The sequence below is a fragment of the Danaus plexippus genome, chromosome Z (assembly GCF_018135715.1).
Source record: "Danaus plexippus chromosome Z, MEX_DaPlex, whole genome shotgun sequence".
Classification (NCBI taxonomy): Eukaryota; Metazoa; Arthropoda; class Insecta; order Lepidoptera; family Nymphalidae; genus Danaus; species Danaus plexippus.
Window position 1 is genome coordinate 10,819,179 of NC_083559.1, and position 12,144 is coordinate 10,831,322.

General features: G+C 36.4%; 2 protein-coding genes across 2 annotated transcripts; both read right to left on the reverse strand.

The window, feature by feature from the left end:
* Positions 1-10: 10 nt before the first annotated feature.
* On the reverse strand, positions 11-10,127 carry LOC133319962 (uncharacterized). Its single transcript, XM_061526363.1, has 13 exons — positions 10,002-10,127; positions 8,694-8,801; positions 8,530-8,613; positions 8,301-8,374; positions 7,885-7,944; positions 7,541-7,603; positions 3,512-3,682; positions 3,190-3,362; positions 2,992-3,050; positions 2,706-2,808; positions 1,231-1,316; positions 742-854; positions 11-413 (listed from the first exon to the last, which is right to left on the reverse strand). The coding sequence occupies exons 2-13, from the start codon at positions 8,779-8,781 to the stop codon at positions 291-293; spliced, it is 1,197 nt and encodes a 398-aa protein (XP_061382347.1). The 5' UTR covers positions 8,782-8,801; positions 10,002-10,127; the 3' UTR covers positions 11-290.
* Positions 10,002-11,539, reverse strand: LOC133320000 (uncharacterized). Its single transcript, XM_061526506.1, has 5 exons — positions 11,535-11,539; positions 11,273-11,428; positions 10,845-10,934; positions 10,618-10,773; positions 10,002-10,135 (listed from the first exon to the last, which is right to left on the reverse strand). Exons 1-5 carry the CDS (start codon positions 11,537-11,539, stop codon positions 10,129-10,131), a joined length of 414 nt encoding a protein of 137 aa, XP_061382490.1. The 3' UTR covers positions 10,002-10,128.
* Between the last annotated feature and the right edge of the window lie 605 nt (positions 11,540-12,144).

A 12,144-nucleotide genomic window follows, 5' to 3' on the forward strand; every position in this document is an offset into this window, starting at 1 on the left:
ACACAAATAATAAATAATAATAATTTATTAATTATACTTGATACAATTACATTTACATAATATTCACATAAGATTAAATTCGACGTCTTATTGACAATTTTATAATTTCGCTCCGTGAGAAAAATCCGGAGACATTTCGTTAATAGTGCGCCGAATTAGTGGACATAAAGAGTAATTAATTACGAGATCAAACGATATCGATAACACCATAAGTATATACTTAGTAGTCAGTACATAACTTGATATTATACTGGACATCTAACTGACTATGACAGTCGAATCCTTCTCCATCAGAAGAGTCTTAAGTCTCTCCGCCATCTCCGGGCCGAGTTTTTTAACACGTCTCCCTGAGAGTATCGTCCGGGGCGCGTTGATAGAAGCAATCGACTTAAAACCCGTCGGGTGAAAAGAGCCTGCAAGAAATATCACTATTAAAGCCTAGGTTTGTACACTGAATTAATTATGAAATATGACTAAAACCAAGAATAATTTGTTTATATTTATGTGATTATAAATTTGAAAGTAAAAATGCTCGTCTTAACATTTATAAACTATTTAATCGTTAAGTGTAAACAAGCATCTTTCTAGTAATAAGTGCTGTATTAAGTCTGTGTATGCCGAATCAAATGTATTTTCAGAACATAAAACTTGAAAAACTACCTCGCTGACAATGTAATTCATCATAATTATTAAAATTTATAGCTATTAGACAAAATAATTGTTAAATTATAGCAATGACACCTCGTATAAGCTCCTTAGTGATTTGTATTTGGCACACACAGCTCTAGCAGATTCCAAACTTGTAAGAGGCAGGACTGATACCATCTGCTGCCATAGACGAGCAAGACCAACACCTGGAACATATGATAACTATTGATTTATAATATACACAAGTATATATTAAGATATTGAATTTGAAGAAGTCTTATATTTGCTGGTTTGACATTTTTGTTTACAAACTTCTTATACAAAAAAAAAACATTACACTCTTTGTGGTTCCAAACCATTTAATAAATTTGGTTGAAATACTGATAGTAATCTGAGAATTTGTGTCTCATCATAAAGTATTGTTAAATAAATATTTGTTTTCCCTTTAAAATATAATATTTGACCATATATTGTTATTTATATATAGTTTTTAAAGCAACCCTTTAATGTCCCAAAAAGTCATTTTTCCAATCAACTTTACATATTACCTAATATAATTATATTCAATTGAATATAACATACCATCATCATCAACCGGAACACATCTCCTGTTAAATTCCTTCATAAAGAACTCTGCATTCTCACTAATAGCATTCATAGGCTCATATCTAAAAGCAATGAAATATAACTCCTTACTCAATACAATTTACAAAGTTAAAATTTATTTGAATAAAGAATAATCAAAATACCTGTTAAAATTTAACCATACATTTTTAAATGTGTGAAGATATTTTTTCTCAGATTAAAATAATATATTAATTAGAGCAAGAGCCCACGACCCTGAGTATTACCCCGACCCTAAGTATTTCATAAAAGTTGAAAGTTTCTCTGTACATGTATCCTGTAGAGGCTTACCTGTAGTTCTTAAACTATCAGCGATTATAAAGGTATCTAAAAAAGAACCTTACTCTCCTCAAAGTATCAAGCTCAACTTTCTTATAATTTCTTCGGGATAAATTTACAAATCTCGGAATCCATCGTCGAACACTTATGACCTTTGCTTCCTCTTGCCAATCACCTGGCAAAACTTTAATAAGTTATAATTATACTGTCGTTATACTAAATGCTGATATTATATATATTACCAAGATACCAATAAGAATAGATTTTTCAAATAAACATTATTCCAAATGGTACATATATAATTTGCTAGCAGAAGTTGCTCCAGTACCTGCAGGTGGTAAGTTGCTACCGTCAAAATTTCACAATTTCTTTCGGTCAAAAGCTTCTTCCTCGGAGACTGTTGTTCGCATCAATGACAATTATATTGGGGACATTGTAAACATTGTATATAAATATCTGAATAATATTGAAAATGTTTTGCTGATGATTGAAATTTTCAATAAATTCGCTGTTGCCGAAGTTCTTGAAAGTTTCCCGGTACTCGAACATTTTTTTAAAGAACCAAGATTAAAATCATAACTTATGAATATACTAAGACGAAGCGCTCTTTCTCACTCGCACCCGGTTACACAGTTGTTACATCGCACTCGCACTCGCACTTACAGCAGACTTTAGACGTATCTATCTATAAAATAATAATTATTAAGGTAACATATTTTTATAGGTCTTCAAATAAGATTTGTAACATGCTCTTATACTATAAAGGAAGTAAATTATTATTAATTAAAGTTTTATGGTATCTGGTAGGGGGTAGCAACCGTCATAAGTGTCCCAATGACGTTGAAGACATTACTAAAGTTATCTTGAAGAAAATGTAAAAAAATCAGCTTTATAATGAGAGTATGGTCCTATTTTAGAGACCTTTATCACCTATTACCTGTCCAAGTAACCACAATCCAGACTCTTTAGTCGCTAATAGTTCTTACCTGTACAGGAGACATGTACAGAGACAGTTTCAACTATTATAAAATACTGAGGGTCTGGCCACCGTGGGCTCTTGGGCTAGATGTGTTTAAGAAGTGCATTGAATTTAACTTTAAATTATATAATTCATAACAGAAATGTTTGTAAAACGGAATCCATGACCTACTCACTTGTAAAGAGATGTTAATCCCTTATTGAATGTGAGTACTGTCATCACCAACTCACTTGGTTCATCAATAATGAAAGCATCACGTTTGGTGCTGATTCTTAAATCTGCAATTTGGAAAAACGACATTTTGTATTCATTTTGAAACATTTAAATGTCAGAATAATAATCATGTATCAAAAATAAAAGACAAAATCGCAAAGCGAAAATATGGTGTTAGTAAAATTTATCTCTTCCTAAGAATTTACTTTAATTACATGATTTCTTTTAGCCAGATAACAAATTTGTACCTCTTATGGCTGTCTCAATATCAATGCCTGTTACTACAGGATACCTTTTGCAAGCAGCTCTGGAATATTTTAAATATAGTTAAATAGACAAATAAACCCACAAAATTAACAATGATGAAGAAATATGAAATTTGATTTATAATCTCATGAAATGCTTGTGACAAAAACATGAAACATGTATATGAAAATGGTATTTACCTAAAATATTCTTTATATCCAAACAATACAAGGGTTAGTTTACAGCAGGCAATAGCTTCTATATTCTTGATGTGATTGACCAACACTTTATCTCTCACCCGCGGCACCGCATCCACCATCTCACAGATATACAGTCCATGGGGACAGCGGACCTCGGGGGGAGTCAGCTCCATCTGAGGGGTTTAGCACATGATGTCTCCTGGTGAAATATACTCAAGAGTTAATGTAGACCATAAAACCAAAGTTCAAACCATTACAAACTTGATTTCAGTTGGCTAAATCTATTTACAGTCACACAACACACGAAATGTGATATCCTCACCTTTCCTTGTGCACTAACAAGTGTACTCTCCTCTGCCTTGCACCACAGCAGAAGCCCGGTCCCTTCTAGAAACGAGTCGGGTCGCACGTTAATACCCGCAGCCTCCGCCTCACTGTCCAGACTGGCCAGATACCATTTGCCCTTGAGCTGCGGATCTATATCAACGAAGAGCTGTCAAAGATGTTATAAAATTTATTATCTTGACCAATATTAAAATAATACATTGATTTCTCTTCATTTAATAAACAAGTGGTATAACCACAATACCATTATTCTGCATAATTTTTAAACTATTTCTTTATTGACAGTTTGATATTCATTAGCAATTATTCATAATAGTCCTTGGAAGCTATTAAAGTAATGTTATTACCTAAACGCAAAACTACATTCTTGTTAGTTGTATATAGGGTTGATATGATAAGTTGTGAGATGTTTACTTATGTATAGGAGGAAGTGGATTCTTTGATTGCTTGGTGAAACATACTTCAGACGTCCCAAGTATAGCATATCTTAAGCCTGCAGCTCTCGGGAGGTGAAGGTCGCAAAATAAACAATAAAGCTTCTTCATCCTGGCAATTATCCCAGCATTAGCCAGGGTCTGCCTTCCTGCTTAAACTCCTCCACTTTGCACGATCTTTAGCATCCGCGGTGGTAAGTCCATTGGCTCTCATATCCTGTTTCACGGTGTCCAGCCATCGCTTTCTTGGGCGTCCTGGGGGTCTTGCTCCAGGGACCGACATATCAAGGCAAATTTTTCCGACGTAATTCTCAGGCCGGCGTGCAACGTGACCATACCATCTCAGCCGACTCTCTTGAAGCTTATCCGCTACGTCACGGACTCCAAGACTACCTCGGATAAATGTGTTACGTATACGGTCAGCTCGCGTTACGCCACACATCCACCTCAGCATCTTCATCTCCGTGACGTGAAGCTCCTGAGTGTGCCTGGACAGTGTTGGCCAACATTCGCTTCCATATAAGAGAACCGGTCGGATTATGCTCTTGTATATTATTCCCTTGAGCTTGGTAGGTATTCTGCGATCGCAGACCACACCTGTGACCTCACGCCATTTCGCCCAAGCAGCGCTGATCCGGGCTTGGACATCGTGATCGATGCCTCCGGACTCATGCAGAATAGATCCAAGGTACCTGAACTTTTCCGACTTAACGGCTGGTTCAGGACCTATATGGATAGTGCAAGAGTCCGGGCTTCCGCAAGCCATGTACTCGGTCTTCGTCACATTTAGTTTAAGACCACCGTTCTCAAGCGTACCCTTCCAGAGGTTCACTCTTCGCTCTAGCGTCAACCTGCTCTCATCAATGAGCGCTATGTCATCGGCATACATCATCAGCCATGGAGGCTGTTCCTGGATGTTAGCCGAGACAGTGTCCAGCACTACATTGAACAAGAAGGGGCTAAGAGCCGAGCCTTGGTGAACCCCTACTGAGATCGGAAAGGGTTTTGTATCGCCAACAGCAGTCCTAACCATTGAAACGGAATCGCGGTACATGTCTCTAATGATGTCAATATAGGCCTCAGGGATGCCTTTGAATCGCAATGCCCACCAGATACATTGACGAGGAACGCAGTCAAAGGCCTTCTGCAGATCTAGGAATGCGACATGCAGAGCTCTCCTTTTTTCCCTGTATGCCTCCATCAGAGTTCTGATGGCAAAGATGGCGTCCAAGGTGCCCGATCCTGGCTGAAATCCATATTGACATTCCGAGACAGTACACTCTCGGCGGAGCCTGAGGTCGATCATACGCTCAAAGAGCTTCATGGTATGACTCATGATCTTAACGCCCCTATAACTACCACAATCTTGAACACTGCCCCTGCCTTTGTATATAGGGGTAATGTAACTATAACGCCACTGATGTGGCATAGTCCCAGTGTTCAAGACGCGGTTAAAAAGGTCCGTCAGTATGAGCACACCAAGAGAGCCCAATGATTTCCACGCTTCGATCGGAATATCGTCAGGTCCCACCGCTTTCCGATTCTTCATGCGTCGAAGACAATTCCGAGTTTCGTCAGGTGTTATCGGGGCAATAAGTCCAAGATTAGGAGGTATTTCGGTTGGAAGACTGCACGGATGCTGAGTATTTAGCAACTCCTTGAAGTAGCATCTCCATCTCTCCTTCACAGAGGCATGATTACACAGCAACGTGCCTTGGGAATCTTTGACGCTAAGACATTTTGCGATATCTTGCGTCGCCTTATCCCGAGCTCGTGCCAATTTGTAAATGAGCTTCTGCCCCTCCGCAGTTTCAAGTGTATCATATAATGGTGATAACCTATCACTGCGGGCTCTGGCAACAGCCCTTTTACTGGCACGTTTCGCTGCTATGTACTCTAGTCTGTCTTCAGGAGAGTTTGATTGCTGCCACTTCTTAAAGGCAGTCTTCTTTTCACGAATCACCTCCTGCACTTCGTCAATCCACCACCATGTCTCCTTGTCAATGACCCGTCCTCCCTTAGAAAGGCCTAGAACTCGTTTACCTGCTGTGATAATTGCTGACTGGGCTCGATCCCAAACTTCCTGAGCAGTTTCGGTATTAGTCGACAGATTTTGACTCTCAACCTCTGCCCGAAAGCTGGTCTGCATCGTTCCATTCAGCAACCACCACCTGATGCGAGGCTTACGTTTCTCGGCCACTTTCTTTTTCGGGGTAACGACATAGTCCATGACAAGAAGTCGATGTTGGGCCGTCAGGCTTTCACCAGGAATGACTTTACAGTTAGTCACCTTGCTGATATGACACCGTCTGGTCAGCAGATAATCTATTTGGGTTGAGTGGGACCCGCTCTTATACGTGATAAGGTGCTGTGGAGTCTTTTGGAAGAACGTGTTCACGACGGCTAAGTCAGACGCAATACAGGTTCTGAGAATATTTTCTCCCTCTGCATTGCGGCGACCATAACCAAAACCACCGTGTACACGGTCAAACGTTTCCGCAGCCCTACCTACGTGGCCATTTAAGTCCCCCCCAACTATGATTACTTCAGCAGCTGGTATAGCACGTAGAACCTCTTCAAATTGCTCCCAGAATGACTCTTTTTCGGACCCGCTACATCCAGCCTGAGGAGTATAAGCACTGATCAAGTTAGTAATCACTCTCTCGACCAGTACCCGCACCCGCATCAGGCGGTCGCAGCGACGATCAACTTCAAGAAGACCATTCCGAAGCTCCTCAGATAGCACTACCGCTACACCAGCTTTACCTGAAGGCGACCCAGTGTATATCAGCCGGTAACCCTGTCCGATGTTCCGAGACTTATTGCCCTTCCAGCGAGTTTCCTGGAGGAACGCACACTGGACCCGACGTCTCATGAGTACATCTGCGAGTTCTCTGCATCGTCCAGTTAGAGAGCCAATATTCCACGTTGCAAAGCGGAGTTTCCTTTGGGGTACTAACGTCTTTAGCCGTGCCCGTACTTGACACGGTAGCCCTTGCCCACTTATCGCAGGTGTAGGGCGATGTGCCTGCGCGTCGTTTATCGGCGACGCCCTAGCCGTACCCAGTCCATAAACTTTTGCAACCATAAGAGTGGCGGGAGTGGTTTTAACGGAGCGACTGCCGTCTGACCTCCAAAACCCCGTTTTACGGGTAAAACCAGGAAAGGAAAAGATAGAGAATGGGGGAAAGAGGTTAGGAAGGGGAATGAGGGGGGGTACAGGACACCACCTTCATGGAATGAGGATAGAGGTATGAAAGTGGAGGCTCGAGGATCCGGGGTCGCGTACCCGTATGCCCTAGGCTAAATATCGGAAAAATACTTAGTAGGACACCCTCTGGATTAAAATAAACAATAAAGCTATTGGACAAAAATAAAGGAACAACAAGAGGTCTTATCTCTTCAATTATTAAAACTTGACCATGAACATGTAACAAACTGTCTTAAAACTCAAAAAAGTTCATGTGTATTTAAATTTTCATTTACTAATAATATAATAATAAAGCGATGTAAAGAAAATGACATTAATACCTTTTTACTATATTCATAACAATTAATTCTGTGTTTCATACCTTCAACGGTCCCTTCCTCAGTTTGAGCTCCTTGATCACCAGATATTTACTGATATGTGCATCCTAAGAACAAATAGATCTGCTTTAGCTCTTTTTACTTACAATTATTATTAAAATGCATACATGTATTAAAGAAAAACATAAAAAATATGTGAGATCTGAATTTAAGAAAGATAAACATTAATAATGGTGAAGATAATAAAAGGCTGTGCATCCTACCAATGACAAACAGATCACAATCAAGACTTATTATATGTATTAATTCAGTATTAAACAATTTTTTTTAAATTATTGATAAATGCTATTGATTTATCATTGTATCAAATCACTATGATTCAACTCACCTCTGCAGAGTTTTCTTCCTCTTTAATAGGTTGAACAGTTTCTACTTCTGTTTTGGGCTGCTAAAATATAGTGAATATTCATGTAGCGAGATCTAAGATTTTCGCGAGTATTCATTTAAATGAAACTAGTATTATTCGGATTCACTACACGGATTTTATTATTTAAAAACTACATAATCCCGACGTTTCGGTTACTTTGCAGCAACCAGTTTTTAAATAATAAAATCCGCATAGGAAATCCGAATAATACTAGTTTCATTTAAATATTCATGTAGGTTTTTTAATTTCATTTACTTTAGAAGATCTTTATTTCTTAATCAAATATTACATATATATATATACATATAATATAATGAAATAGCAATAAAAAATTTACAAACTGTTAAATTATTTTTAAATATCTCATTCTCACTTACGGGTTTTGGACGTTTGGGTTTTTTCTTTATAAGTGAAATTGGAAGAAGTGGAGGTATGGGTTTTTTTGTATGCCCTGAAATGAAGTGAGAATGGTATAAGATTAAGAATATTGATTAATTAGACTGCAAATACCATAATTCATATATTATTATTAATATTAAGTTAAGGTTATAGCTATCAAATCAGTGTTTGTAGTCTCATCTCAATAGATCGAAAGAGGTCGTTTACTTGAACGGAGTACTCGACTTGTAAACTCTTCTTTCTTGGCAAGTTTTGGTGGTTCTGATTCTGGATCTGAATCTGAGTCGATGACTAAACAAGAATAAATAATTTATTTTATGATTCTAACTGATAAAAATAAGAAAATAAGGTTTAAATAAAATAATATTCACCTATAACTTCTGGCATACACTTTGAAGTAGAGGGCCTAGAAAACAAGTTCGGTGGCGGCGCAATATAAATTTCCTCATCTGAAGACATTTTTGAGTTACTTGTTCTTCCTTCCAAAGTTTAAAATTAATTTAGATATCACTCTATTAAGCAACTTGTTACACCTTCTATAAAATAACGATAGTTTCAATTCAAATAGATAATAATAAACACTTTGTGCCTTAAACACTATTTAAATTTGACATTGACTTTACCAATACAGTTTAGTAATTCGAAATGAAAATACCTATATAGTAATTTAATAAAAACAAACATATGAATATTATAAAAAATCCTATAAATTCCGATAGCCTTTGACATTAATTTTTTATTTCTAGTATCGAAAAATATCTAAATTAATTTCGGAAGAAATATGGAGTCACCAAATAACAATTCAAAAACCTTTTTATTTTTTATCACATTATATTGATTTTTTTTAAATAACTCTTAATAATCTTATTTACTTTTATTAAAAAGTCTTAACCCTTTAATTCATCGATTTCTTATTTTGAGAAGTAAAATAAATGATTATTAAAATAAATAGTTATATTTATTTTTATAATAATTTATTGTACTTCTCAATTATAAATTTAATTACAGAAGTAACAGAAAACAATCAACCCTTCTTAAGCGTTTTTTTTTTTTTTTTTTTGTTTTTTTTGTTTTTTTTTTTTTTTTTTTTTCTCTCGTGGGGAAATGCTTAATGCATACTCTCTTGCTTGGGGAGGAAGAAAGAGGAGTTATGTCGGACTCTCGTCCTGATAAGGACGCACTACCGACTAAAACCCCACGGGTTGTCCCACGCGCCGCTCTTCTGCTAAGCCACAGGGCCCGCAAGGCGATTCTGCTGTGGTAACCCTTCTTAAGCCTGAACTTCAAATACAAATATTACTAATACTAAAAGCAAATGTCGAGCGTACGGTTGTCGCTGGAGTATTGATTTCTCATAAATCCCTCATATAAATCATGGTGTGTCCTAGACAACGACTCTGAAGACTGTAGACCTGTAGACCTCTGCTTGTTTGTATAAATAAAGATAAACCTTTAAAACATGTTTCTCGCGATTTATTAGAGAAAATATTCAATAACAATAAAATTTCATCATTATACAAAAAAATAACTTTATTTACTTTTAAAGATTTAATTTTAATTGATGACATAGTTTTAATGAAATTTTATGGCATTATTACTTAACTTTTTAAGAGATATTTTATCTACATTGTGAATCCAGTGTAGGGAATAATTTTAAATGGGAGCTTTGTTCTAATTACCTAATCTACAATCAGACCTCGGCCAGGATGAGAGCGATGACCATCCACTCCAGGCGCACGTGGTGACGATCAGCCGCCCAGCTGGATAACAGTTCCAACAACTCAACGCAATGGGAGAGACGCTCGTTCAACACCTGGAAAAATTTATAAGTTAGGAATGGAACTTAAATAACCACAAATACACTAGCAGAATATTAATCTATGACAACTATATAGCATGAGGTTGATTCATGGTCAGTTCAAATGGAATTCCTATAAGTAATAAATAACTGACAAGAATATGTAAGAAGTATTCATTCTCGGGTGAGGATATTAAACATCGGCAGTACCTTCTCGTATTGCCTGTATTTGTATCATACAAATCAATCTAATAAAATTTTGAGAAAATAGCACTAGATTTTAAACATTTTTTTAGTTTTCTAATTAATTAACAGAAACTGGAGAACGAGCAGTTGAGATCGAAGTGTCTGTTAATTGAAATGTTACTAAAAATATTATTATATAAGGAAGTAATTCCAAAAAACGTAAGTTGTATTTATTTAAATGTTGCTAGGGATGGTCTTAGATAAATTTCTAGAAGTTTGTCATAGTTTGCGTTCATTAATTTCATACTAACCCGTGTACGTCTTGGTATGGTGAAGTATGCGACTGTGTGTGAGTAGAGGCGCTCGAGCCTTTCCTCTTCCCAGTAGAAGTCCAGTGTATCCAACAGGTCTGACTCCAAGCACAGCTGGTGACGGAGAGAGAAAAGCTCACCCAGCTTACGAACCACCTGCATACATACATACAATTATATAATAAACCTCTTATTAGTAATATCTATTACAGTATTTATTATCTTACAATGGGAAGCTGCATGAAATCTTAAGATCATATGTCATCACTTCTCTTTCCTTGTTGACTACTTCGTTTGGGTAGCTCCCCATTTCAAATCTATAAAACAGGCAAATATAATGTATGTATGTAATTACCAAAATTTGTTTGCAGGATTCGTCCTTCTTTTAAGCTAGTCATTAAATGTGTTAATTTGCTACCTACATATTTCATACAGCATTGAAGTTTTTCAGAAATGGAACACATGACTTTCTTTGTTTAGAATGAATAGGATAAAATGAAGTCTCATTTTAATACATCAGTTTTTTATTTCACAATGAATACAAAAATGAGGTGACGCATGCAATATAACAAAACATACATTTGTTTTTCTCCTTTGCTCTTCACTTTTATATGTTGTATTTAAAATTTTATTGTTGAGGCATTAATATACTTACGGCCTGACAAAATCTAGAACATTATTAGCTTCAAGTTCTGTACAATTCCAAAATACGACAGCACCTTCGCGGAAGAATATGATCTCACGCGGTTCATGTCCAATAGAATAAACAGCATGGGCGACCACCACATCACCTAGATCTTGGGATTTTAAACTGAAAATATAATATGTTTGTCTTTATGTTCCCTAAACTAAAATTTAACAGCATTTCAATGGCTCTTTAAGCTATATTTTTAAATACAGACCAGTTACTACATTACGTCATACTTTTAAAATATAGTGTGATTAAAGAAAACTCACGTTTCTGGTTCATATAACTTCTGATTAACCAGTCCTTCTCTTAAGCTTTCAAATCGTAATTATTTGCTGTGGCGTATGCTAAAGTTAAATAATGGCCTTCTTTGTGCGACACATCTTCGAGTAATGTTTTTTTGTGGACAGTTTTCTTTTTCAATGGCAAACTTGTATTGTCCAAAGCCATAGACGTTGGTAGTATCGTGTCATTAGAATAGCTTCGAGAAACTTGTTGTCTAATGCGAAAAATATCATTTTTATTCAAAAGAAATTTATTTATCACTGGTACAGAATCGCCAAATGTATTACAAATAACTGTTCTAGCAGATATACACCTCAAAGACGACGTAAAAATTTTAGTTATCAACACACTCATACCGAAATTTAATTATTGTCAAAAAGTCATTAATATTTTAAATGATTTCCTACTTATCAGTTTAGGTTATAGTTGGATCGCAAATGTACCTATTTTTATTTTGAAATTTGACAAGAAATTGACATAGACAACATATCCATTTCCACAGAGTATCTACATAAATGACTTCATAAATTCTGATTATTTTGTTTTATAGCATA

Coding starts and splice junctions, on each gene's coding strand:
- LOC133319962 (XM_061526363.1), bottom strand. CDS start 8,781: ATGTCTTCAGATGAGGAAATTTATATTGCGCCGCCACCGAACTTGTTT. Junction 7,604..7,884: donor AGGAAGAAAACTCTGCAGAG/GTGAGTTGAATC, acceptor ATTTGTTCTTAG/GATGCACATATCAGTAAATA. Junction 414..741: donor CACTAAGGAGCTTATACGAG/GTGTCATTGCTA, acceptor TATTTCTTGCAG/GCTCTTTTCACCCGACGGGT.
- LOC133320000 (XM_061526506.1), bottom strand. Junction 10,935..11,272: donor GTTCTAGATTTTGTCAGGCC/GTAAGTATATTA, acceptor CCTGTTTTATAG/ATTTGAAATGGGGAGCTACC. Junction 10,774..10,844: donor ATTTCATGCAGCTTCCCATT/GTAAGATAATAA, acceptor GTATGTATGCAG/GTGGTTCGTAAGCTGGGTGA.